The sequence below is a fragment of the Nelumbo lutea genome, chromosome 1, assembly GCF_056320005.1.
Source record: "Nelumbo lutea isolate HS-2025 chromosome 1, American lotus-T2T, whole genome shotgun sequence".
Taxonomy (NCBI): domain Eukaryota; kingdom Viridiplantae; phylum Streptophyta; class Magnoliopsida; order Proteales; family Nelumbonaceae; genus Nelumbo; species Nelumbo lutea.
The window spans coordinates 50,299,515-50,326,300 of NC_142684.1; the positions used below are offsets into that span (position 1 = coordinate 50,299,515).

A 26,786-nucleotide genomic window follows, 5' to 3' on the forward strand; every position below is an offset into this window, starting at 1 on the left:
ATTAGTAAAATAAAAACTACTAAAATTATTAATATAATTATCAATTTCGATTCTTTCCATTTTCCATAATAAATCCCGTGAATGGCATATGGGTTCCGTTAGTTTTTTTGGTAAAATATGGCGAAGAAAACTAACAAAAGAACCCGCCAAATCTTCAAGTTTTTCAGGGTCTAGCCCGTGAAATCGTAGAGCTCCACTTTAACGAGGGCTACATCGTTGGGCTGACCGCATCAAAAAGAATCATAAGAAGCAGGACAAGCCCTCCAAGTCCCTTGCAACTTTTCCTGCTCCTGTTCCTTGTCATCAAAAAAAAAAATGCTGGAATTCTGGGTTTACATTCAGTTTGCCTAAGAGTTTAATCCATCTGGGTTTTCTCCGTGTATGCTGATTCACAAAACCAAGCTCGTTGAGGCCCTCTTCAGACCTTCTCATGCTCTCTTGCCTTCTTCCATGCTTTCCTCTCATTCTCTTTCATCTCCAGCTGGAGGAACTAACTCAGACACTGTAAAAAGCACTATATATCAAATATCCCATTTAATTAACCAACCTAACTGGGAACGCAACAAGTACTTGAAGTCACTGGTTTCTCATTTAACTCCTGATGTTGCGTCCAAGGTTATAGAGCTTCAGGGTGACGATGTTGAACGCGGAGTCCGGTTTTTCAAGTGGGTCTGCAAGCAATCCACTTACTGCTATCATTTGGAGAGCAGGATTACTCTGTTGAATTTATTGGTGTCTTCTAATTTATTTGCTATTGCACAGAAGGCCATTATTGCGACGATTAAGGATTGTTGTAGTGGTGAAGAGGAGATTGTGAAGTTAATGGACGCACTGGATGATATCCGTAAGTTGGGGTTTAGACTCGGTTACCCTTGTTACAGTACTCTTTTGATGTCTTTAGCTAAGCTGAGTATGGGTCTCAAAGCATTCTCAATTTACTCGAGGATGTTGGTTGATGGGTTTGTTCCTGATCTTATCATCTATAAGACCGTGATAAATGCTCTTTGCAAGAATGGTTTTATGAGAGCTGCTGAAATGTTCTTTTCCAGGGTTTTAAGACTTGGGTTCGACTTGGATACTCATGTTTATACTTCACTGGTATTGGGCTATTGTAGGTTGACTGATCTCAGTGAGGCATTCCGGGTGTTTGAGTTAATGTCTGATGAAGAAGGTTGTAGACCCAATTCTGTTACATACTCCGTTTTGATACACGGTCTGTGTGAAGCAGGTAGGCTAGCAGAGGCCTTCCAGATGCAGCAAGAAATGATCAAGAAAGGCTGTGAACCGAGTACCCACACATACACTGTCCTTATCAAGGCATTGTGTGATTCTCGCTCAACTGATAAAGCTTTGAGCTTGCTTAATGAAATGGTAGGGAAGGGATGTAAACCAAATGTTCACACTTATACCATATTGATAGATAAGTTATGTAGGGAAGGCAGACTTGAGGTGGCCGATAACATGTTTAAAAAGATGCTTGATGATGGCCTTTTTCCGACTGTAATAACCTTCAATGCATTAATTAATGGTTATTGCAAAGAAGGGTTTGTTGTTTCTGCTTTTGAGCTTCTCAGTATGATGGAGAAAAGAAATTGTAGGCCTAATATGCGGACTTACAATGAACTCATTGAAGGATTGTGCAGAGTTAATATGTCCTATAAAGCAACCTTGCTATTAAGAAGGATAATCAATAATGGGTTATGGCCCAATTTAATTACCTATAACATTTTGGTTGATGGATTTTGTAGAGAAGGTAATTTCGACATGGCATTCAATGTATTTAACTCAATGAGCTCAATTGGCCTTGAAGCTGACAGTTTTACTTTCACTACCCTTATCAATGGGTTCTGCAAACATGGGAAACTGGAGAAAGCAAATGGGCTTCTGTGTGAAATGCTGAAGAAGGGGATTTCTCCTGATGAAGTCACATATACTGCTTTAATAGATGCATACTGTAAGGTTAGTGACATTGGAAGTGCGTTTGCCATTTTTGAGAGGATGACTGAGCATGGATGCCTACCAACTTATCACACATTCAATTCATTTATTGATGCTCTGGGCAAAGAAAATAAGCAGCTCGAGGAACATGCAATGTTTGGTAAGATGCTAAAGTATGGCATAGTTCCTACTGTAGTCACTTACACAATTGTAGTTGATGGGCTTTGTCGAGCAGGAAATATTACCTCTTCCCTCAATGTATTGGAAACGATGAAGCAAGCCGGTTGTCCTCCAAATGTCTACACTTATACTGTTTTGATTTCTGGTCTCTGCCAAAATGGAAGAGTGGAGGAAGCTGAGAATCTTCTCCTTAGTATGTCTAGTTTGGGAGTTGATCCAAACCACGTGACATATACTGTCTTAGTCAAAGCACATGTTAAGGCTGGGAAATTGGACCGTGCCTTTGACATTGTAAGTATCATGTTTAAAGATGGTTGTAGACCCAGCTGCCGTATCTATCATGCACTCTTGAAGGGGTTGCTTTTGTCAAGCAATCGTATTAGAGAAGAAGTAAATCCTACCAATGATTTGGGTAGTAGAGCATTACCGTTGGAGGAGAATGGTGGCCAATGGTTCTCTGATGATGTTTTTAGGGAAGTAGACATAGATCATGCTTTCAAGCTTAGAGATAGGCTTGAGAAGTGTTGTGGGATTACCTCAGATATGTATAATCTGTTAATAATGGGTCTGTGCAAGGAAGGAAGAATTTTGGAAGCAGATAGTTTAATCCAAGACATGGTAAAACGAGGCCTATTTCCCAACAAGGCCATTTGTTCATCTCTTATTGAACATTACTGCAGGTACCACAGATTTGACCATTGCCTTGAGTTCCTAAATCTAATGCTTGACAATGGTTCCATTCCATCTGTCTCATCATACTATTCTCTGATTCATGGACTTCGTAATGAAGGTAAGGTCCAAGAAGTACAAAAACTGGTCTCTGACCTCTTAAAATATAATGGTGTTGAAGTTGAAACTGGCCTCTCACCATACATACAGTTCCTGCTCGAGAAGGATGATCCCATTGATCTTGAGATTTTAAGAAAAATTGAACTAGTGCACAATAATGAAAGGCCAATTATCTAGTTCCTACTATTTTGCCTGGTTTCAATAATCTTGGATGTTACAGGATACTTTTGGCTTTATCCTGTGAATATGAATTGTTTAGAAAGTATGCAGCAAAGCACTTGGTGTCAATGCCAAGCAACCATGAGGCTTCCAAATTTTTGTAAGTTTTCTTTTTTCCTTCTTTTTTTGTTTATTGGAACACAAATTAGGCATATCATCCTTACAGAACTTAATTCCTTCTACATACCATTACATGTTGCTCAATGACTTCAGTTTATTGTACTGGTAGACCACCTTTTCAATGGATAGTGTTCAAAAATGAAACATAGGCTCCATTTCTTTTCTATGGTAGGAGTGTAAAATTTTTTCAATCTGAAACAGGTATTTTTTAATGAACAAATATAGAAGCAAATGCATCCTTAGGGAGAAGTTTGTAAACTGGGAACTAAGAAGTTTTCAATTACTTTGCACCATATATTTTTCAAAAAGTAGTCATCTGATTGAGCAATCTGGATCAATGACTTGGTGGGGCATACATGATTAGGGAGATAAGGTTCTTTAAGGTTGATGGAAATGATGTCTATTTTGCATATATACTTATTTTATCTTTTTAGTATTTTGATTTCTGATCACGAATGTGTTTCTTCAGTGCTCTTATTTAACTGTTAGAAGTTCCTTTTCTTTTGGCTGAACAATCATATTGAGATAACCTGACTTGTTGCCTTTGAAGTATCAAAATGGGTCATGAACTGTGATTTGCGTCTTCACAAGCTCAATAAATGCTCATTTTATACTGTTTTTGGACTACAAGACATTCAAGAAGTACTCTGCTGCTTGACCATATTTGGTAAGTTACATGTGTAATGGAAGATTAATTTCATTGGGATTAGGTGATTCTTTTTTCTTTTCTGCTCTTCTGAATTGTAATAATTAATTAATTTTTCTTAGTGATACTATATAACATCTACAAATTTTTCTTTTGGGTAAAGGACCATTGCTTGGTGTAATGGTAATCTTGGGTTGAGTAGTTGACAAGCATGGGAATGCAGGTTCAAGTCGGAGTAGCCACTTTCTACAAATATGCCAAAGATTAGATCCTCATCCAGTCTGCCCCTCCCAAGACCCTAGATAGCTGGGACCAACATTGGGTAATGACCTTGTCTATAAAAAGGGGTAATGGCCTTTTTTAGTATTATTATTGCAACAAGCAATGGTAAAATCTCAGTATGACAAACATGGAAACACAGGTTTGAGTCTGAGAATAGCCGTTTCTTGCAAGAAAATGCCAAAGATAGATCCTTATCCAGCCCATCCCTTCCAAATCCCTAGATAGCCAGGACCTACAATGGTAGATTAGCTCATTTGTCCAATGGCTTGTTGGACATAGCAGACTGATTAGTTAATTTAGAACGTTCATGAACAGGAAGATGGAAGATGTACAAAACAAAGGCAGCCAAAAACATGAAGACCGGAGAAATTTGGGGGATGACCAAAAGTTTTTGGAAGGGAGAAGTGTTGCCAAGAACAGAGGAAGGAAGATAGTTGATCAAATACACAATTGTACTGGCTGCTTCTACCCAAAACAAAGTTGGAGTATGGGATTCCTGTAGTAATGTCCGCACAACACTGAGGATATGTCCATTCTTCCATTCAGCTACACCATTCTATTGTGGTGTGTTTGGGGAGCTGTGCTCACATTGCACTTGAAGCGAGTTTGCACCATAGTATGAAATAATTTAAATGTGCCAAAGACTTTTGATTTGTGCTGTAGAAAATAAATCCAAGTGTATCTGGTACAATCATCTATAAACAATACAAAGTATATGTATACCAATCGTGAAGTAATATAAGCAGACCAAATATCACCATGTATTATCTCAAAAGGTTTAGTGGCATGTTCAAAAGTGTAAAGAATGGTAAAACGTGACTTTTACTTAAACAACAAGCAGTGCAAGAAATATCAAAAGTATGAATAGGAGGAATTTTATTCTTAATTAAACTAGAGTCAAACAAAAACTTCAATTTTTGAGAATATGGATGACCCAATCGTTTATGTCATAAATCCCAAACATTATTTCTATAACTCAATAGAGAATCAGACATAGAAGAACTAAGAAAAGTCGATGATGCTTCTGATTGAGACTTATCGAACTCCAACGCAAACAGACGGCCCAACCTACACCCCTTCCCTTTCACCTTCCCAGTGTATCGGTCCTGTATCAAGCAACCATCATGAGAAAAGGTGAGAAAATTTCCTTCGTCAACAAGTTGACGAACATAAATCAGATTAGTAGTAAGGTTGGGTACTAAGAGGGTTTTGGAGAGAGGGAATGATCTAGTGGGTGACAGTTTAAGGGACGTCATTACTATCAATAATGTCTAACTTTTCACCATAGGCAGTAATAATATGTTTATGGTGAGTTTCAGTGGATGGATTTGGATGATTGAGGTAGGCTCCTGCCATATGATTGGTGGAACCTAAATCTATAATCCAAGCATGTGAAGGGGAAGAACAATATGTAGAGAACTTATCAGACAAGCCAATAGCAGAGAAAGTAGAGGAAATTGCAGAGGATACCAATTTCTGAACCTTTTCTTTATCCATTGCACCAGTTGAATCACTTTTCACTAAAGAATCACCCTTGGTGGACATAGTGTCAGTTTCTTGTCCTCTATTACCTGATAGGCCTGGGGTTGAGTCTTTTTCTGAGAATCCTTAGCTGGTCAGATTAGACAATCTGGAATGATGTGACCATGTTGCTTGCAATAGGTGCACACATTCTTCTTCTTACAGTGAGATGCAATGTGTCCAAAACCCTTACACTCATAGCATTGGGTTTTGGAGAAGTCCTTGGAGGTTGACTTCTTACCTCCATGAGCAACAAAAGCTATTTCAGCCCCAATTTCAGTCATCTTTCCATCAAATTCAGCTGCAGTGAGAAGCCTAGTTTCTTCCCTCAGTAGCTCCCTTAAAATAGAATCCAAGTCTGGAAGTGTTCCCCTACTCAGAATGTTGGACCTGATTATCTCATATTCAGGTCTAAGCCTCATCAAGAACTGAGTCACCTTCCTCTTCTCAAAGTGTTTATGGAGATATTTCACACATTCTGTTAGGTCCGAGGGTTCATATGGACAATTTCATATTCAGCCCACAAATCAAGAAAACCTGAATAATATACTTTTTTTTATAGGAAACAGTAACTTTCATTAGATAAACCATAATAAACAACTTTCACCTTCCAAAGTAAAAGGTGACCCCTGAATAACAAAAATCTTACAACACTGCGCAAAACAAAAACTCCCGATTCACCCCTTGTTTTGCTAGGTTGTCAGCTAAAGTATTTGCTGACCTCCTAGACCAATACACTTTTGCACCCAGCTCCCTTGTGAGGCTCAATAATTCCCTTACCTGTTGTCTAAAGGACCACGTTCCCAAACTATTTGATTGCAGCCAACCTATTACTAATTTTGAATCCCCCTCCACTTCCAACTGTTGAAAACCCAATGGCTTGGCCCATCTGAGCCCCTGGAGGAGTGCCAAAACTTCAGCTCTAGGTGAGTCCCTCACACCTATTGGACCAGAATACAAAGCTAGGATTTTTCCTTCCGCATCTCTACACACACCTCCTATTCCAAAAGGTCTGGGGTTCCCAATAGAGCTGCCATCAAAGTTCAGTTTGACATGACACTGCAAAGGAGGGGACCAAACTACTTGTATGGTAGGTGATGAAGTAGAAGATCTTGCTAAAATACTCCAGCCTCTAATCAAATCATCTGTAGAGACATCCTTGAACAAGTCAAGAGTTTTCAGCCAATGGCCTTGATGGTGATCCCTTCAATAACTTCAGGAGCTGATTTTTCTTTCCCTTGGAAAATCCTATTGTTTCTCTCTTCCCATATTGCCCACAAGATAGTTACCCTTGTTGTTTTCCACATCACCCTTCCTTTCTTCTTTGGTTGTCGGAAAAAGCTAGGGTTAAATAAATTTGCTACACTTGTGGGAGGATTCCACCTACAATCAAAGAGAGAGGAGAACCAACCCCAAATTAGAGCACTCAAAGGACAAGAAATTAATAGGTGATTCACCGTCTCACCATTCCTCAAGCAAAGGCTACAGACATGAGGTGACAAGCACCAATTTGGTCTCTTTCTTTGAAGCACTTCCAAGGTATTGATTTTTTGGACAACCACTTCCCAACAAAAAGCCCTTACTTTTGGGGGGATCGAAGTGCCCCAAACTTCTTTAACAGGAAAAGAGGAAATCGGGTTAGAAGGAAGGACCATAGCATTAAAAAACAAAGAACAAGAAAAACTACCTGTAGAAGTTTCTGCCCAAACTCTACTGTCCGAAGAGGAGTGGTCTAGAAAAACTGAACTTAGAAGAGAAAAAATATCATTTGCTGAATCCACTTCTGAGTCCCTTAAACCTCTCCTTAGTCCCAGATCCCAAGAATCCCCAGAAGTACGAAAAGAAGAGATAAATTGAGATTTTTTCAAAGAAAGGGAATAAAGGTTTGGGAATCTATCCTTAAGAGGAGATTCCCCAATCCACAAATCCTCCCAAAAAAAATCTTATTACCCACGCAAGAATCATACCTGATGAAAAGAGAGAAGATAGGCAAGATACCAACAATATCTTTCCACGGGGAAAAATGCGAAGCCCTTGGGTTGAGTCCAGTGTCCCATCCATTTGTTGCCATTCCATGAATACTTCTTATCACCTTATGTCATAGACTCTCTTGCTCCTTAGGAAACCTCCATAACCATTTGCCTAACAAAGTTGCATTTCTTATTCTAATATTTCCAATCCCTAAACCCCCTTTGTCTTTCTTTCTAGACACTACTTCCCATTTGACCCTTTGATCCTTTTTGGTATCTCCAGGCTCCCATAGAAAATCTCTCATTATTTTTTTCAATCTGGTTTGCAATCTTAATAGGCAATTTGAAGGTAGACAAAAAATACACTGGCAAATTTTCTAGTGTTGACTTAATTTAAGTGATTCTACCCTCCAAAGAGATGTAGTTCCTTTTCCAACCCGCTAGCCTTTTTAGAATCTTTCCATGATTGGGTACCAAAAGCTAACAGACCTCGGACTTCCTCCCAAAGGTAAGCCTAAATACTTAAGGGGCCATTCACTTACCTCACAACCTAGAGATCTAGCCAACGGTGCCACCTGACCTTCTTGCCTATTAATTCCAGCTACACAACTTTTATTCCTATTTACTCTCAAGTTGGAGACCTTTTCAAAATTCTCTACCAAGACCTTTAAATTTTCTAACTCCTCCGAATCTCCTTCACAAAAGAGAATCAAGTCATCGGCAAATTGAAGGTGGGTTACAACTATTTCCTCCTCCCTACTCTCCACCCTCTAATCAAATTTCTAGCATCTGCTCTAGTAATCTAGACACTCAACACATCAACTATTAGGGTGAAAAGGAAAGGAGAAAGAGGGTCCCCTTGTCTTAATCCTCTCTTTGCCAGGAAGAAATCCTTGGCTACCCCATTTACTAGAATGGAGTAGTGACATGAAGAGATACAGCCCTTAACCCACATGCACCACCTTTCTCCAAATCCTCCGATGCTCAATACTTCCAATAAAAAGTCCCAGTCCACCAAATCATAGGCCTTCTCCAAATCCAGTTTGCAAATCAGACCCTTTTCACCTTATCTTTTTCTGTAATCCACACATTCATTGGCAATAAGGATCTTCAATAATTTGTCTTCCTGACACAAACGCCCCTTGGTTCAGAGAAATCAAGGATGGTAGTACCTTTTTTATTCTTTCTGCCAAGACCTTTGATATTACCTTATACATACTCCCAATTAGGCTTATGGGCCTAAAATCCTTTGGGTGGTTTGCATTTATCTTTTTAGGAATCAAAGCTATGAAAGTAGCATTGGCACCCGAGTTTATCTTACCTCTCTCAAAGAATTCCAAGAAGACCTCCATTAAATCACTACCTATAATATCTCAACAATCTTGGTAAAAGACCATCGTGAAACCATCTGGGCCTGGGGCTTTAGATCTTTCCATTGAAAAAATAGCGTCTTTTACTTCTTGGACTTCAAAATTCTTTTCTAGTTGATCCATCAAAACCCTATTCCCAGGTAGCCAATCAAGGTCAGGGATTTCTTCTCTCTCTCTCTTCTTGGGCTGTCATAAATGTATTTGAAATGCTCCACAAAGGCTCTTGATATCTCCTCTTCTCTTGTAATTCTTGTTTCAGCTTCCAATGCTCTTCCCTCTCTCCTACTGTCATTCTCCTCTCTGCCTCACCTCCATCAATTTCTTGAATCCTATTGGCAATCCACTCTTTTCTTTCTTCCACTCTTCCAAATTCCTCCTTGTTCCAAGCTTTGATTCTAGCTTTTAGGGCCTGCAGCTTTTTATAAAACTTGTACCCTTTCCACCTGAATTCCACTTGATCTTCTTCCCATCACAGTTGAACCTTTTTTATAAAATCAGGATGTAGCAACCACATGTTCTCAAACCGGAAGGGACATAGCCCTCCTCCTATGTTTTCTTGGGATAATCTAACTGGACAATGGTCTGAGGTAGGTCTAGGGAGAGCCCTCATTGCTAGTCCCCTCCATGTAAATTCAAATTCTGAAGAGAATAAGAATCTATCTAATTTACAACACAAGGGTTCTTCTTGGAAATTGGACCAAGTTGCTTTCTCATGCTAGAGGTCACCCTATGATTTGAATTGGTAGTTTCATTTAGGAATCTTATGACATTGAAATCACCCCCCAGACACCATGATCCATTCCAAAGACCCCTTATTGGCTGCAAACTCATCCCAAAAATCATCTCTCTCCCTATACGAGTTAGGTCCATAGACATTGGTTAAGGCCCATTCAAAACCATCCTCTTTCCTTCTCAACTTGATTGTTACTGTGAAATTGCCAGCTACTTCTTCAATACACTCCATCTCTTCATTCTTCCATATTGTAATGATGCCTCCCGATGCTCCCCATGATTGTGTAAACGCTCAACTTAACCCTCTAGCTGACCAAACACTCCTCACCCATCTTCTATCCACCTCTGTTAGTTTTGACTCTTGAATTAAGAAAATGGTCGGTTTCTCTTTCCTAAGGACTTCCCTAATTACACTTCTTTTTCTTGAGCTCCCCAAACCCCTCACGTTCCAACTGATTATCTTCATGGAACATTAAGTAAAAAGCCCACACAACTCAGCTTAAATTAACCCAGCTTTCTCTCCTTCCTTCCTGTACCTCCTCTTTCATAATCCACACCACACCTAAGTCTTTCGACTTCACTCTTCATTTTTCTTCTTCTTTTAGAAATCTCTCCCTCTCCCTTGTTTGAAGCTTTTAATTGAGTTACTTCTTGTCCTTTTTCCTTATTCTTGCTAAGTATTTTATTTTCCTTTTTAGTTCCAACACCACTCTTATTAATCTCCCTCTCCTTTTCCTTAAAAGTAGTCCCAATCAGTCCAGTCCCCTCTTCTGATCCCAACCTGGAGTGAATTTCCACCTCTATCAACTACTCGAAAAGGATCACTATTAATTCCCATATTCTCTCCCCTTCCTCCTTAGACCCTTCTACATCCTCACCAACCCCTATCTCCTCTGTTACTCCCACCGAGCTACTAGGATGAATAATATTCCTGTATCCTTCTATCTCCTTGGCTGTAGGCAAATATCTATGATTCTATTTGGTACTGTTTAGATACACTGAACTGTTAATAAACTTTCTCCAGATACGAATACATCTCATAGGCTGTTTTCACTTCTCATAGGTACAGAAATATGATAATCAATAAGACTCATAATCCAAGAAACAAGTTTGCTGTTATCCAGCTTCCATTGTTGTAAGGCCTTGACCTCGGTCTCAGTTGGTTTAGTGACAGTCCCATTCAGGTATCCTTCCAAACCTTTCCCTTCAACATAAAAACCAAAATGGAACTTCTACATCCCATAATTCTGTCCATTCATCTTCACAGGAATAATATCCCCTTTGTTTGAAGCCATAACAGCAAGAAAATAGCAAAAAACAGGGTTCGGCAGTAGTCTAAAAGAACTAGACTGAAGTAAAAACTGATCAAAGCAAGTGATATAAACAGTAATCAAATCCAAGAGAGTCAAAAACTGAGGAAAGAAACCCCTTACTATCACCAGAGATTTTCCAAGATCCATCAATAGAAGAAAACTGGATACATGGTCCAAAAAAGGAAATTCTGGACGCAGCCACCCAGAAGAGAAGTACAGATCTCTCTCAAAACTTCACAGATCTCAATGAAAATTTTAGAGTATGTTGAGAAGGGCTAGGCGACAACTCCTTTCAAATCTTACTGCAAACGGATGTCAAACGAGAGAGATCCAATGAAATCTCTCTTGCTAGATGCGCAGAGTGCAGAAAAATGGTTCCTGGAAGGATCAAGACAGTCCAGAACCAATCGGCTGTGATACAAGTTCTCAACGGATCAAGAAAACAAAGTGGATCAGAGAGAAATTGATTAATGAGCAACCTGCTCTGATACCATGTGAACCGAACTGAGAACAAGAGAGAGAACAGAATTAGGGGTGTCAAGAATAGTCGACCCCCACCCCAAAGAGCCTCTTTTATATTAAAGATATAAAAGATTTGTACAGTTATAAGAATGCTCTTATAGGGCTGAAAGATAAAAAGAACAAATAGAATAATAAGAATACTATACTGTACAACAAGGGCTATACTAGTAATGTACATCAAGATATATCTTCACAACAAGACCTTTATAACAGCTTCCTAATGAGGAATTTGAGGGTTTTGCATGAATTGGCTCAAAACACTCGCAACAAATGTGACAAGTCTAGTGTTGGCAAGATAATTTAGCTTTCCAACCTTAATTTGGGAATGGTTATTTTTTCTATTTGGGTGTAGGTGGAACTTGCCTACAAGCTTGGCTAGTTTGTTTGATGCTTGAACTTTCAGATGGCCAAGGAAAAGAGGAAGAATAGAGTGGAGATGTAATAGGGCTGCTATATTATGGACAGTACAGGAAGAAAGGAATGCAAAAATTTTCAATTGGAAAGAAAGAAGCATGGAAATGATCTCGGAGTGTATCATGCCAAGAGTGGTTGATTGGGTAAAATCACCTTATTTATGACTTATTTATATAATGATTTGAGAAGGAAATGACAGGGGGGAGTAGTTGCATCATCAAGGAAAAGTAAAATTCAGAATGAATGAGAACCACATGAACACAGTCTCATAAAGCTAAATTTTAATGGGAGTAGTTTTGGTAATCCAGGCCCCTTGGTTGTGGGAGGGGTTTTTAGGGATAAGGACTGTAATATATTAGCCTCTATTCTTGGGTCCTGTTTGTTTAGGGGATTATACAAGATCCAAACTTCTTCCTGTCTTGTATGGAGTAGAAAAGGTAAAAGAAATGTATTTACAGGGTAATTATTGAAGGGGATTCTCAAGTGGTGGTTGGTTCACGTGGTTGGCTCAAAGATGAGAAGAAAGTGGTATGGACTCAAACTCATAGAGAAGTTATATGGAAGATTAAATGATTAACTAGGGAAATGATGATAAGAACTCATCGAGTACCAAGGGCTGCAAATGATTTGCTTGATTTATTGGCCAAGCAAGGGGCAATAGGGAGCAGTTGTATTGGGCTCACTTGTGAGTAGTTGTATTATGGAGAGGTAAATTATTCTACCTCTCTTTGAGTTTTTGTTTCGTACATGTTCTGTTTATATTAATGAAATCTTGTTATTTATTAAAAAAATAAGATTTCCAACCACTGTCCTATACCTTCTTGGGTCCTCAAATAACTATTTTTTATCACCATCCAACCTAGTATTAGGATCCATAGGTGTTTCCACAAGATTTGCTCCTGACCCAGATTCTTCAAGTAGGTCAAGTAGATACTTTCTTTGAGACATCAATGCCATGTTTTGACCGCTTCACTTCAATATCCAAGAAATATTTCACCTGCTCAAGATACTTAGTTTCAAATATCATTGTAGAAAATTCTTAAGCTCACCCATGCCGTGAATATCAGTTCTTGTAGTTACAATGTCATCAACGTAGACCATTAACACAATCTTCCCTCTTGTTGAAGGCGATCCAAGATTAGTGACAGGATGGTTGCAGCAAAGGAAAACAACCTTATGGCAATACAGAAATGATTTTAAAGAAATTCAAATGACTAACCTGAGACATTGAAGTGAGAGCTAATTGGGTGTAAAGGACTGCTAATAGTTTTGCAGATGAATTAGCTAGCAAGGGGTGGGAAGAACTCAAATGTTTTAGCTAAGTTGTAATCAAAGAGAAAGAGTAAGAGAAAGAGGAGAGAGTAAAAGCTCTCTCAAAAAGCTCTTGTATATGTGTACTTCTTCATGCGCATATTTTAAAAAACTTTAACTGTTATTTCTGTTGTTTATAAAAAAAAAAAAGAAAAAAAAAAAAGCCTAAGGAGGCTACTTCAGCCCATATATTGCCTTAACCTGCAAACCTGTGTAGGGAAGATCACTACTTTGAAGTATCTAAGCTTGACTTGGTTCATATTCTGCCTTTGGAACTGACAAGAATTAAGCAACATCCATGTTTTTCTGATGTTGTTGTCATACATTCAAGTTTGTGGTAAGGATCTGATGTACGTTCAATTTATTGTGTATGTTTTGTAGAGATACTCTTGTCAACTTGTTGAAGTAGGAAGTGATCTTGGTACAACTGATATACTCTACTCACAATATTTTGTCCAGAATATAATCTTTGGACATGTACCCATATGTCTTTTATAGCATTTAAGAACATAGGATTGATGTGAATCTTAAGATCTATTCTATTCCATAGACATGTCATAATCTGAGCATTTTCTTGGACTCTATCCTGTAAAAGTTTACCAACAACACTTAAAAATAAAACTTCCAGGCCTGATTATCACTGCAGACCATTAATCATCCTTGAGGCTAACAACCAGAAGTTTAATCACCAATGCTGCTGTGCAACATCACTAAATGATTTTGGGATTCAACCAGATAGCAAACACATGTTACTGCATCATACACACCGAACAGCCATGAATGGATGAGAGATCCATCCCATGGACGCCCAAAGATTGCGGAATAAGGGGCGAATTTCAAAAAAAAATTTCTCTCCCTTCAACTGGGAATCACATTCCCTATTTAGAAAATCATATTTTCAATGATCATTTTTGAACCTTAAACTGAACCAGATCTGAATCAAAAGGAATAGGAGAGAATTATACCTGATACGGAGAAGTAATACCTCCCAACAAAGGTGTTCACGCCCAAGGAAGGATCCAAAGACTGCTCCCACTGAAGATGGCGCAATGCAGGATGGAGCAGAATCAGCAGTGTTCTTCCCCAAGAACTCTGTCCTTCGCAAGAATCAGTAGAATGGTACGTGAGCACAACTTCCTTTCAATCCTTTCTCAAAGAACTGATGTCAAGATCCAATCTTGACTTCTCCCACAACTGGAGATCGAACTGGCAAACGGGGCGGCAAGAACAGGGAGGCGGCAAGAGAGTATTCGCAGGGTGCAGAAAACTCTCTTCTTTTGATTTCAGCACTAAAGAGGATCTGATGTATGTATCCTAAAGGCTGCCGCCCCCTCCTTCTTTTTGTTAACTTAAAAGATCAGCTCCTAATCCCATTAGGAGGTGCTTATCCAAATCATATTTGGATCAGCCTTCTCTTCTAATGATAAGGATAAACCCTTATCTTATCTGCAGATTAGATTAGCTTTCTCCTAATCCCATTAGGAGGTTTCTAGATCTGAATCACATTCAGATCTGGACTCTCTGAGTGGATAGGATTAAGACCCTATCCTATCTGCTAATCCATCTCAGAATTCGCCCATTTAATTAACTAAATAAATAGCCCAGTTCGAAATGGGCTTTAGGCCCATTAAGCTTATGTGCTCACTTAACCTTCCTAACTGCTGCCCAGTTGGGCTTCCTTGTATGGCGTGGGACCCAAGCATTGATCTACACATCAGCCACATGGGTTCGGCCCAGCTTTTGTTACAAGGCCTGGTCGAATACACTGTTAAAGACAGTGCACCCCCTGAAACCCATCGAATGGGCTCTATGGGCCCAACACTTACCCTAAGTGGTCCCTGGGCCAAGCCACCTTGTAACACCCAGGGACTGTGGGCAGATGCAAGATTAGCCCATCAGGTATTATCCTCAATGGTCTTACACTTAACCTCTCAGCCCTTAATGATCATACACTACCCGATAAGAGAGGACCTCTCTCTCGACTGCAAGGAACAGTGTTGCACTCTCTACTTATATGGATCCCGGGAATTAAAACCTTTTTGCAAACAATTTAGAAACCATAATATATATACTTTTATATCTCATATAAAATATACTTTGCAAAACAAATATCAACGGTTGAAATCGGCTGCCGGCAGTCCTGGTTTCCAACAGTGAGAGTGCATCCCCGATCATTACCTTTGTCCGACAAAGGGGCTGATCCTGTCACTATGATCACCCACTCAGATGAATTCTCGGATTGTCCCAACATACCCAGGTTTTGACCCCCGCTAAGGATCTCACTGATTGGTACATCAAAGACAGCCCGATCCGACACCTAGTGCAGTATCATAATCGAGTCTAGGGGTTGGGTGTAACTTTCCAGTTTTGCCCATCAATCTCCAAGGTCCAGGGCAATACTGGAAATCTGGTCCAGTTCAAAGATTCAATTAATCCCACACTGTATGTGCTTAGGGTCTCACCCCGGTAGCTGAGACAAGCCACCCCAACCAACTTGGTGGCACCACAGTGTCAGCCTTGTCAGGATAGGTCTCCCCAGACCGACCCATTGGCTGTGAACATTCTAAACTAACATGAGTCTCATTAAATGTCCAGTTTAAGGGTATTACACAGAAACATACCAAGGGAACATGAATCAAATATGCACTTTTATTCATTTACAATAAACTCATAAAGTACATCAATTCGATTGAAGCTAAGGGCATACAAAACTGTCTAACAAGTCATTCATCACAGCATCATGAACAAACCACAGGATTCAGACTTGAGCACCGTATCTACTGTTCACCATTGCGTTTCTATGATATTATCAATTTGAGGGTTTATACCATCACACAAACCACCATGTGGTTACCACACAATCTGTTATATTTCCTGAACTTCTCAGATCTGATTTCTTGTGAATACAAAGATTTCAGATCTGAAGGTACAGGTTTATGGAAGAGAATGAAAGGGGAAGAGATCAGATTGCTCACTGTTGCTCTGATACCTTGTTATTTTGGTTCAGAGTATAAAGCAGAAGAGGGAATAGAAGGAACAGTCATAGGTGTAAGACCTGTTTGGTGGTGTCTAATTTCTTGACACTACCTGGCAGGCAGCAGATATTTATATCCTTCTAAAATATTAAAAGCAATTAAATTTCTGTTCCTTCTCATAACAGTTATGAAACAGGGCAGACAAGGGTACCCTCATTTAGACAATGCCCACCCACCCCCCTCCCCCAAAAAAATAAAAATAAAAGAAAAACTATCTTTCCTAGGTCTATTAAAGCATCATATTACATAAACACTGTCCTGGCTAGCTCCCCCAATGTCAGGCAGCAAAAGAACTAGTTTCTAATTGAAAACTTCTAGCATTTTGAGCAATACAGCAGCATACAATCTGCTGCTTGGTTTTGAGACTAGGAATTCATGTGGAATTTACTTTCTAAAGAAGTCCTTTTTTGATGATAAAGACTTTTTTACAAAAAAGGAATTTACACTGAAAAGGTGATAAATTATTACCAGCAACACAATACACAAATTAGCCCAACTAGCAAAACACCAAGTACACAACAATACCCTCAATGTTTAATCCTTACAACTAAAATCCTCTACCATACATCTATGCATTTGCACCAATCACCTGCTAATCTAATTGGCCCCTTGACTTTAAACACCCTGAAAAATGCAAAACCTACACCACCTGCCAAACCCCAATGGCCTATACCCATGCACCATGCAATTTAAATGCCCCTTGTCATTTATTGCATCTTGTATGTCTTCCTTGATCGGGTTCTATTTCTTGATAGTCTTCTTTCAATCATTGTTCTCCAGTATCCATCCGTATTTGGATTTAAATTTAATTTCTTGTTGTAGTAACAACCTGTGATAGTATAGTACAAAGGGAGTAATGGCTTGAACATCCACTGAGGGGGAATTGTCTCTGTACTTTTATGTCCCAAATGTTATTGGTAGGTCTCTCTACTTGTGTTGGTTAAAAACACAAAATGTTAATTGGAAAAAAGAGTTCATGCATTTTTTATGGACCTCTCCACGAACATCTATATTTTGTCTTGGGCCTAAACATATACTCTTTTGGTGTTCTTTAGAAGTAAACAATGGCTTTAATAGCGTTCACCTTTTATAAAACTCCTCGTTTGATGCCATTGCTTTATTCTTGGGCCCAGCAGGAGTAGGAGACTCCATTAGAGCAAAGTTCCAGGTAGTGTTACAATGGACTGGTTTTGGGTTGGACCCCATCCAATCCGAAGGTGTTATGGACGAAACGGACGGTCCAAATAGTTTCATGGACTCGGACAGTCCAAATTTAAGTGGTCCATATATAATGCATACCGAATTTGGACAAAACCTCTGAATCAAAAGGTTCGGTTCCCTTTCGTTCGAACTTTGAAGTTCTTCAAAAAAATTGTTCGAAGACCTAGTGCTCCATGCCTCCACCGCTACCTCCGGCAATTGAACGAAGAACTGAAGAAGGTTTCTCTCCAGCGGTATTCCTCGAACTCAATGGTACTTCCATGACATTCTGGGAGGATTCGAGTTTTTGAATGCTCTGTTTTCTATAGGTAGATCCTGTAAAATCTGGGAGGATTCGAGTTGATGGACTTATTGCTTCAGTTTCATATGTAATCCAATCCTCACAGAAGACCGAATCATTTTCAATAAAGGTATGTATTGTTTAATATATGTATCTTTTGCACAATAGCTGCCCCGTTATGCTTTGTGTTTTATTTGTTTATTCTTCTTTTCAAATTTAGTTTAGACATTGTTCTAATCCTGACATAAAATAATTGCATAATATTTTCTTGTTAAGTTGCAAACACTTGCATCAATTTTGTGTTGGAGATATTTGGAAAGTTGCAAAAATATGAAAGTGTAAGAGAGTCCAGCAGAGGTGGTTTTTTGAAACTAAGGATGACTTAGAGAATTTGATGGGGGTAGATGATGTTTGTGATATTTTCTAGTGGTTCTTGTTGGATGTGGTGATGCACATTTGTGTTTTGGTTTGCTAGGCAATTCTGTTTGTTTTCCTTTGTTTTAGGATTGGACTAGACCTAGTCCATTTATAATGGTTTATATTGGACTGGGTTGCGTTGAACCAATATATCAATGGACCAGGTTTGGGTTGGAGACAATCTGAATTAAAGACAAATTGAACAAGTTGGACAGTCCAATAGGACAGTGGATTGGATTGGACCAGTTCAATCCGGTCCAGGTTGAACATGTTGAACAGTCCAATAAGTCAATGGATTGGATTGGACTAGTCCAATCTGGTCCAGGTTGAACAGTCCAATCCAGTCTAAGTTGAACAGTCCAATAAGACATTAGATTGGATTGGAGCAGTCCAATCCAGTCCAGGTTGAACAGTCCAATAAGACAATGGTCCAATCCAGTCCAAGTTGGACAGTCCAAAATACAGTGGATTGGACCAGTCCAATCCGGTCCAGGTTGAACAGTCCAATAAGACAGTGAATTGGACCAGTCCAATCCAGTCCAGGTTGGACAGTCCAATAAGACAGTGGATTGGACCAGTCCAATCCAGTCCAGGTTGAACAATCCAATAAGATAGTGGATTTCCTCTTCCTGTAACCATCCCCGAGCTTTTTTTTTTTCTTTTAAAGATAAAAAAATGAAAATATTAGCAACTAGTTGTCTATATAGGGAGTTGGCTGATGTATTTGCCAATAATTGGTACCAAGGTTCAAAATTTTGTCACTTATCGGCCCGTATCGACTGATATGTATCGTATCAGAGCCTTCCCGATATGCCCCCACAGGGGGTGTTTCAGGTCGGCAAGTGGTTCACGGGGTAGACCAGCCCCTCTGAACCAGATTCGAAAAAAAAAAAAACAATACCAACACAGGACGATACGCCCTACCGGTGTATTGCCCTGTATCGATATTTTGAACCCTATTTGGTACTAGCTGACTAGGTGTGGGTTTTGGCATTTTAATCATAACTCTTTTGGGTAATGATTTCCACTAGTGTACATGAATGAGAATTCAAATATTCCGAGTGTAAATTCTGGTTAATTTTGCTTTAAATTTGATTTCTGATTATCTATTTGTCAAAAACAGTTTTTATTTCTTCCTCTTAATTGTAGAGGGTATACACTTTTCATTTCTTTCTCTTCCCTAGCCTCTTATATTTGGTTTTAGTTGTAGAGGATTCCAGGATACAGTATAGATAGTTTTGTTTGCTCTGCCTTTCTTGTTCCTACCTGTTCAAAAAATTATTCTTCTGTTATTGAAATCCTAGAGATCTGTACAGAGATTTGTTTTAAGCTCTGTTTTAATCCCTATAAATATTTGATATTTTGACACCCAACAAAATATAGAGGTTCCAATTAAATTGGACAGTTAGGTTCTTTACTTTAATATGAACCGATATTATGTTTTTGAATTATATTCTTGTTTGTTTTCACAATAGATGAAATTTCCCATTTAGATTGCTTGTTAAAACCCCCAAACCCTTAAAAATTGCAGACACCTCTTGTTCACAAGGTGTATGTTACGCATTACTTGTAAAGAACATTGATGTGGACCCCACTGATGTGGTCCCTACAGTGTTCGTATGGAAGCAATATTTCTGTTAGATATGACTGTTAGTTGGTAGTTATTTCAGCTTTATTATTAGTTATTTCTTATTCTATTTGCCATGTAAGCAATAAGGGCAATTCATCCCTTTTACAGTTAGCCAATAGTTATAAATACTAAGAGAGGGTCAGCAGAAATTATGACCTACTCTCTCTCTTTCTGAAACTCTCTTCGTGTACTTCTTTTCTTCCTCTCTTCTCTTCTTCTCTTCAATTTTTCATATTTTTTTCTTTTTAATTCAAGACTGATTGTAGTCTAGATCGACTACTTTATTGATTATAGAAAGTACAAAAGTTTGATAGAAAATTGACTTCTGATGAATAGCTGCTTGCTTTTGTTAATAGCTTTGCTTATTTAGTGGGGACGGGAAAACTAGATAACTTTACATCAGGTGACTCAGCAAACACTATTAGATGGAGCAAGGGATTTGTAAGAGGTCTGTGGAGATTGTCTTTTATGCTAAATTATATGTGACCACATTAGCTTCTGCACCCATTCTTCAACATGTATTTATGGGGGATCAAATGGGATTGCAGTGGGTGAGATATAGGTTGGGGTTGACAAGGTGGAAGTATTCCATTTTAAGGTTCTTTGTAACATGAATGGTACATGAATCTATTCATCTGCTATTAGAACATACAGTTTCCATTGGCCATATGGTTGTTGTTTTGACAGTGATATTTCATTTGATTCAGGATAGTGAGTTGCTTGTGTATACTGATTGCTTTATTATTTTGGATCAAAGCCTTGGGTGTTCACCTGGTTCAATTTTAACCTTGGGTATTCAAGTCCTTCTGGATCTGAATAAAGTTATCTAGTTTTCAGGTTCACGTTTTTCATGATTATTGTTGTGGATATTTTCACCAGGTACTAACATGTAAATTTTAAAGTTTCATTTAGTTTGGACTAGATTGGGTCCAATCCGGTCCATTTGCATTTTAATTGGATCGGATTGGATCCAGTTTGTATGAGGTTTGGACCGGATTTGGTCCAGTACATTTTTAAATGGACCAATGATGGACTGGATCGGATTGGAACAAATCCAATCCAATTGACACCCCCTAATGGTTCGATGGATTAAGGACCTGGACTCAGTAATCTAGACTTACAGAGAGGATATCAAGATATTCAAGTGGTTAACTGCCAACATGATCATGAGGATTCAATGGGATAGGAGATTGCAAATAGGATGGCAGATATGCTAGCTAAACAATGGGTGAATAGGGATCATTTGCATCGGGCTCAATTGTGGCTTTTTTTGTATTTGTGAGGCTGCACCTTGTGCCTCTAGTTGGGATGCTTAGCATGCTTGTATTCTCTTTTTATTAATTTTTTAATAAAATTTCACAGTTATGAGTTATCTATCTAAAAAAAAAAGAAACTTGTTTGATGTCCTTAGTGCCTCATTATACCAGTGACTTTTAACACAATTTCTGATTGTGATGCGATGCAGGATATATGAGAATTTCTGTGAACTGTATTGCATTTATTCAATGGTTTTCTGACAAAAGGCAGCTCTCCATTCTTTATTTTATCAGGTGATCATTAATTCCTTATAGTTTGTTGTTCTGAATTCTATGCATTCGCTTTTTGTAGAGCTGCGAGTGATTGAAAACTTTTGGGTTTTCAGCTTTGCCTGTGATGCCTTAGATGATTGGTTTACCAACAAATTTAATCAAGGAAGCTATAGTTGAACAAATTCTGTCAGCATCAAAATATCATCTTAGAGGGGTTTGTTTACTCCTCTGTAGCAAGGGCTGCTTTTGCACTTTTCACTTGCAAATTGTAACTGATTGTTTTCCTTATATTAATAAAATTTTCATGTTATCCATAAAAAAAGGAAGTTGGTTGGATTTGTAAGGTGAAAAGATCAACTACAAAGATAAATGGTATTACAATAGTTATTGTAGCGTTTTAGTTTCTTCTCTTGTTCATAAGAAGCATAACTTGAAAACTGAGATGCTAGGGAAGTAGGGATTGGCAACATTATGTAACTAAAAAAAATATTTGCTGGACTCGAGATAAGGATGACAAAGACTCCTATTGGATGTTTTTCTTCATTGTAATGATTTTTTATTCAGTATTATCTAACCTTGGTGTCTCAGTGACTAGTTTGTTAAATTTTGTAAAATGCTACTTTATATTGTGATTATAGATGTGAGAACACGGGCTCTAGTCTGTCTGAGTGGGGTGTTTAGTTTCTTCCTTTTATTTTTTTGTCTTTGTTGTTCTAAATGGACAATCTTTCATAAATCATAACTGGGGCTTGATCTTTCCAATGGTTTCAAATGAAGACAGCAATGGGTGTATGCAGGATAAAGCCTTGTGGTCTTGTTATGCCCAAACACTGATCATTATAAAAACTTGATTTATTTATGTAGTTTGGAGGGGAAAGAAAGCCTTTCTTCAATAGGTTGCCAAAGTGACTGCTCTTGGCCCCTTGGAACGGGTACTGTTAACTGAAGCCAACCCAGGTTTAAAAATACTTGGTGATTGGTTGAAGGCTTGAAGCACATCTCTCATTTTTTAAGCTCTAGCAGTTGTCTGAGTTGCAACTCATAACTTTCATGAAATCTTCCACATGGAATGCATTAGCAAACCCATTTCTAACCCTAGATGGAGAGGAAGAGGAACACATAGATGAGAAAAAGAAAAAATAAATAAATAAACTAAAGGGATTGCTCTCCTCATTTGTCTAACCAGGGTGAGATGCAACATGACAGTCACAAATTTAACCAAAGCCCCATGAATGGCAAAAACCGTACACATTGGTGCACCTTTATATGTTGCATGCAAAATTTACTACAATCTACAATATCTCAGCTCTCAAGAATGAAAATACACAGGTTGGCCATCTTTAGCAAATCTTGCAAAGATGGATTGACTATTATATATTTATTTCTGATCTTAATGGCAACAATATTCTTCCCTTCTGATATTGCTTTTTCTATGTGGATTGTGATACGCTCAAGTTATCTAACAAGAGGGAGAAGGATCTAGAATAAGGAGAAGAGAGAGAGAGAGAGTTTGTTTGTAGAAAAGCCAATGCCAATTCCATTCATTCAGGCTATATTTATAGCCTTATGGTGCTACAAACTGTGAGTAGAAATAGGAACTACTGCCCCTTAATCTTAGGAGCTTATCAACAAAAAAACAGAATGCACTTATCTAGGAAACAGAATGCACTTATCTAGGAACAGAAATTGAAGACTTATCTAATGCACTTATCTAGGAAACAGAATGCACTTATCTAGGAGCAGAATTGAAGACTTATCTATTCTAACAGAATTAAAACTGAATGGATAAGGCTTATCCCAATTAAGAGCTAACATGACCGGGTCTTCTGCTGCTATCCACTTTGACCGGGTCTTCGGCTGCTGCATGCATGCACGTATCATTCTCCTCCCCCCCTGAAGGACCCTTGTCCGCAAGGAAGTTGGGATAAGCTTTTCTGAAGCGCCATTCATTCTCCTAGGTTGCATCCTCAGCTGGCGCCCCAATCCATTTGACCAAGACTTCGGATTTTGGGCGGTATTTGCCCTTGTGAATAATACGGCGATCCAGGATTGCTTCCGATTGGGGTAGGATGGTCGAAGTATCCGAGATTGGAGGAAGCTGAGTGGAAGTAGGGGTGATGGGTCCCAAGTGCTTCCGCAACAAATTGACATGAAACACATTGTGGATTTGAGAGTCGGGGGGCAAGGCTAAGCGGTAGGCTACTGGACCAATCTTCTCAATGATTGGGTACGGCCCAAAATAACGTGGGGTGAGCTTCACGGAACGCCGAAACGCCACCGAGGTCTACCGGTAAGGCTGTAGCTTCACATACACGAAGTCACCTGCTACGAACGAGACTTCTCGTCGGTGCTGGTCCGCTTGACATTTCATCCGGTTCCGGGCTACCTGGAGGTTATGTTGTAGCTCGCGTAGGATGATGTCCCGGTCACGCAAGTATTCGTCAACTGCCCCTACTCGAGCTGTACCCGGTACATAGGTCAGGAGACTAGGGGGTGGGATTCCGTAGACTGCTTCGAAGGGTGTCATTTTGGTGGAAGAGTGAGTGGAGGTGTTGTAGCTGTATTCTGCCCAAGGAACCCACTCTACCCATTTTTGCGGCTGGTCACCTACAAAGCACCGTAGATATTGCTCCAACGTCCGGTTAACAACTTCGGTTTGCCCATCGGTTTGGGGGTGGTAACTGGAGCTCATATACAATTTCGTCCCATGCATCTGAAAAAGTGTCTGTCAGAATGAGCTGATGAATACCTTGTCACGGTCGCTAACAATGGATGTTGGTACTCCGTGTAGGCGGACAACGTTGGCAACAAATGCCTTCGCGACTGTGGTGGCAGTGAATGGGTGTTTCAAGGGAATGAAGTGGGCATATTTTGTCAACCGGTCCACAATTACCATGATAACCGTGTACCCATTGGAGGAAGGCAATCCTTCGATGAAGTCCATGGAGATGTCTGTCCACATTTGAGTAGGAATTGGTAATGGCTGAAGCAATCCCGTTGGTCTCATGTGGGGCCAAAGGAAGCTGTGCTTGATGCGAGAGAGGGTCTTATGAAACCCAAAGTGTCCCCCTACAGGGGATGAGTGGCAGTCCGCCACCACCTTTGAAATCAAGGTGGAGGTGGGGCTCAAATAAATCTTGTCCCCCTTGAACCATACCCCATCCCGTTGAAGCAACTTGTGGGAGGGTCGCTTTTTCATCAATTCCCCATAAAAGGTGTCTTGTTTGACCTCTTCTTGTAGCGTCGGCCACCAGTCTGCGTGTGGTATAGAGATGGAAAGAAACTGAAATTCAGCCATACGTGACAAGGAATCCGCACCTTGGTTCTCAGCCCCTTTTTTATACTCGATCTCATAGTCGTAGCCCAGTATCTTTGGCAGCCATCGCGTTTGTGCCAGTGTGGTTATCCTCTGCTCGAGTAAATATTTAAGACTTTTTTGGTCGGTGCGGACTGTGAATGGTTTCCCAAGCAGATATGGGCGCCATTTCTTAACGGCTTTGACAATAGCTAACATCTCCTTCTCATAGGTGGATAATGCCAAGGCTGAACCTTTCAATGCTTCATTGAAGTAGGCCACCGGTCGGTTTTGCTGGATGAGGATGGCGCCAATCCCGGTTCCACTCGCATCGCATTCAATCACAAACCGTTGGGAGAAATCTGGTAGACGTAGGATTGGCGGTGAAGTGAGTGCCTTCTTCAATTGCTGAAAGGCCAGCTCTGCTGCCTCGTTCCATTGAAATCCCCCTTTGGTCAACAGTTGGGTTAAGGGAGCTGCAATGCTTCCAAAGTCGCGGATGAACTTTCGGTAATATCCTGCTAACCCGAGGAAGCCACGGACCCCCTTTGCTGATGTCGGTGTAGGCCATGCGAGAACAGCTTGTATTTTGGCTGGATCAACGGACACGCCTTGTTCTGAAATCACATGACCCAAGTACTCGACCTGCGAAACCCCAAATTGACATTTTGACATTTTTGCAAATAATTTGTTAGAGGATAATACAGTTAGAACAACTCTCAAATGAGATAGGTGGTCTTCCCATGATTTAGAATAAACCAGAATGTCGTTGAAGAAGACCAAAATTAATTTCCGGAGGTATGGGCGGAAGAGGTCGTTCATGAGGCTTTGAAAAGTTGTAGGTGCATTCGTCAAGCCGAACGGCATCACTAAGAACTCGTAATGCCCTTCATGTGTTCGGAAAGCCATTTTAGGAACGTCTTCTTCTTGCACTCGAATCTGATGGTATCCCGACCGTAGATCTAGTTTGGAGTAGAATTTGGTGCCGTAGAGCTCATCTAATAATTCATCAATCACGGGAATGGGATACTTGTTTTTAATAGTGATTTCGTTCAGTGCTCGGTAATCCACGCAAAACTGCCAAGCTCCATCAGCCTTCTTCACTAGCAAAACCGGCGATGAGAATGGGCTATTGCTTGGTCTTATCAGCCCTGTCTGCAAAAGCTCCTTCACCATCTTCTCTATTTCGGTCTTCTGGTAATACGGGTATCGATATGGCCTCACACTCACCGGTCCTTTGTCGGGAAGCAGTGCAATCCGGTGGTCATGTGGTCGTTTAGGAGGCAGGCTTGTGGGCGGCTCAAACACATGGGAAAATTCGGTGAGAAGGTGGTCCATCTCGGGTGGAAGAAAACCTGGTTGGCCGTTGCTATGTGAATGAACTATTTGAAAAAAAAATCCCGTACCTTGTAACCCATTGCATTCCTTGTTGGTTAAGGCTTCGATGCTGGCTCGTCCCAATCCTTGGAAGGTGCAAGAGAGTCCCTCCTTTTTGAACGTCAAGGTTAGTTGTTTGTAATCCATCTCGACGGGTCCAAGCGTCTCTAGCCACTGTACTCCCAACACCAACTGGCATGCTGCGACGGGAAGAACATAATAGTCATCGGTAACGGGGTGTCCTTGAATGGCGAGGGTGAGAGATCGGCACTGCCCCATACACTCGATCTTTTCACGGTTGGCCACCATAACTTGAAATTTCTTGTCTCGGTTCACTGGCAACCCGAGCTTGGAGACGATGGCTTGGTCAATGAAGTTGTGGGTGCTGCCGCCATCAATTAATACGGTCACGTTCTTGTTTTTCAGTTTCCTAAGAACACGTATGGTTTGCGGGTGCTCAGCTCCTGCAATAGCGTGGAAGGAGATTTCAGGGATGGCTTCTTGGTTTTCCTCCTCTGATTCGACAGTCTTCGCGTCCGCCGGTTCCGGATCCTCAATCATGAACAGTTGTGGACGTGCACAACGGTGGCCGGAGGTGAACTTCTCATCACAGTAGTAACACAACCCCTTCTCACGACGTTCTCGCGCCTCCTGGTTGGTGAGTCGCCGGAATGT

At 40.0% G+C, this 26,786-nt stretch overlaps 1 protein-coding gene across 6 annotated transcripts; it reads left to right on the top strand.

Annotated features, from left to right (window-relative positions):
* The first annotated feature begins 233 nt into the window (after positions 1–233).
* On the top strand, positions 234–22,013 carry LOC148874600 (Pentatricopeptide repeat (PPR) superfamily protein). 6 transcript variants are annotated; one of them, XM_088942218.1, is made up of 7 exons: positions 241–2,098; positions 2,174–3,226; positions 3,797–3,913; positions 17,496–17,816; positions 17,892–17,993; positions 21,376–21,460; positions 21,553–22,013. In XM_088942218.1, exons 1-2 carry the CDS (start codon positions 382–384, stop codon positions 3,082–3,084), a joined length of 2,628 nt encoding a protein of 875 aa, XP_088798344.1. In that variant the 5' UTR covers positions 241–381; the 3' UTR covers positions 3,085–3,226; positions 3,797–3,913; positions 17,496–17,816; positions 17,892–17,993; positions 21,376–21,460; positions 21,553–22,013. The 6 variants fall into 6 exon arrangements, with proteins under 6 accessions (XP_088798341.1, XP_088798340.1, XP_088798342.1 ...); XM_088942217.1 differs by having other exon boundaries at positions 17,499–17,816; XM_088942219.1 differs by having other exon boundaries at positions 17,499–17,816; positions 17,896–17,993.
* The last annotated feature ends 4,773 nt before the right edge of the window (positions 22,014–26,786 follow it).

Excerpts from the sequence above, each read along its gene's own strand:
- LOC148874600 (XM_088942215.1), top strand. The coding sequence starts at position 382 with ATGCTGATTCACAAAACCAAGCTCGTTGAGGCCCTCTTCAGACCTTCT.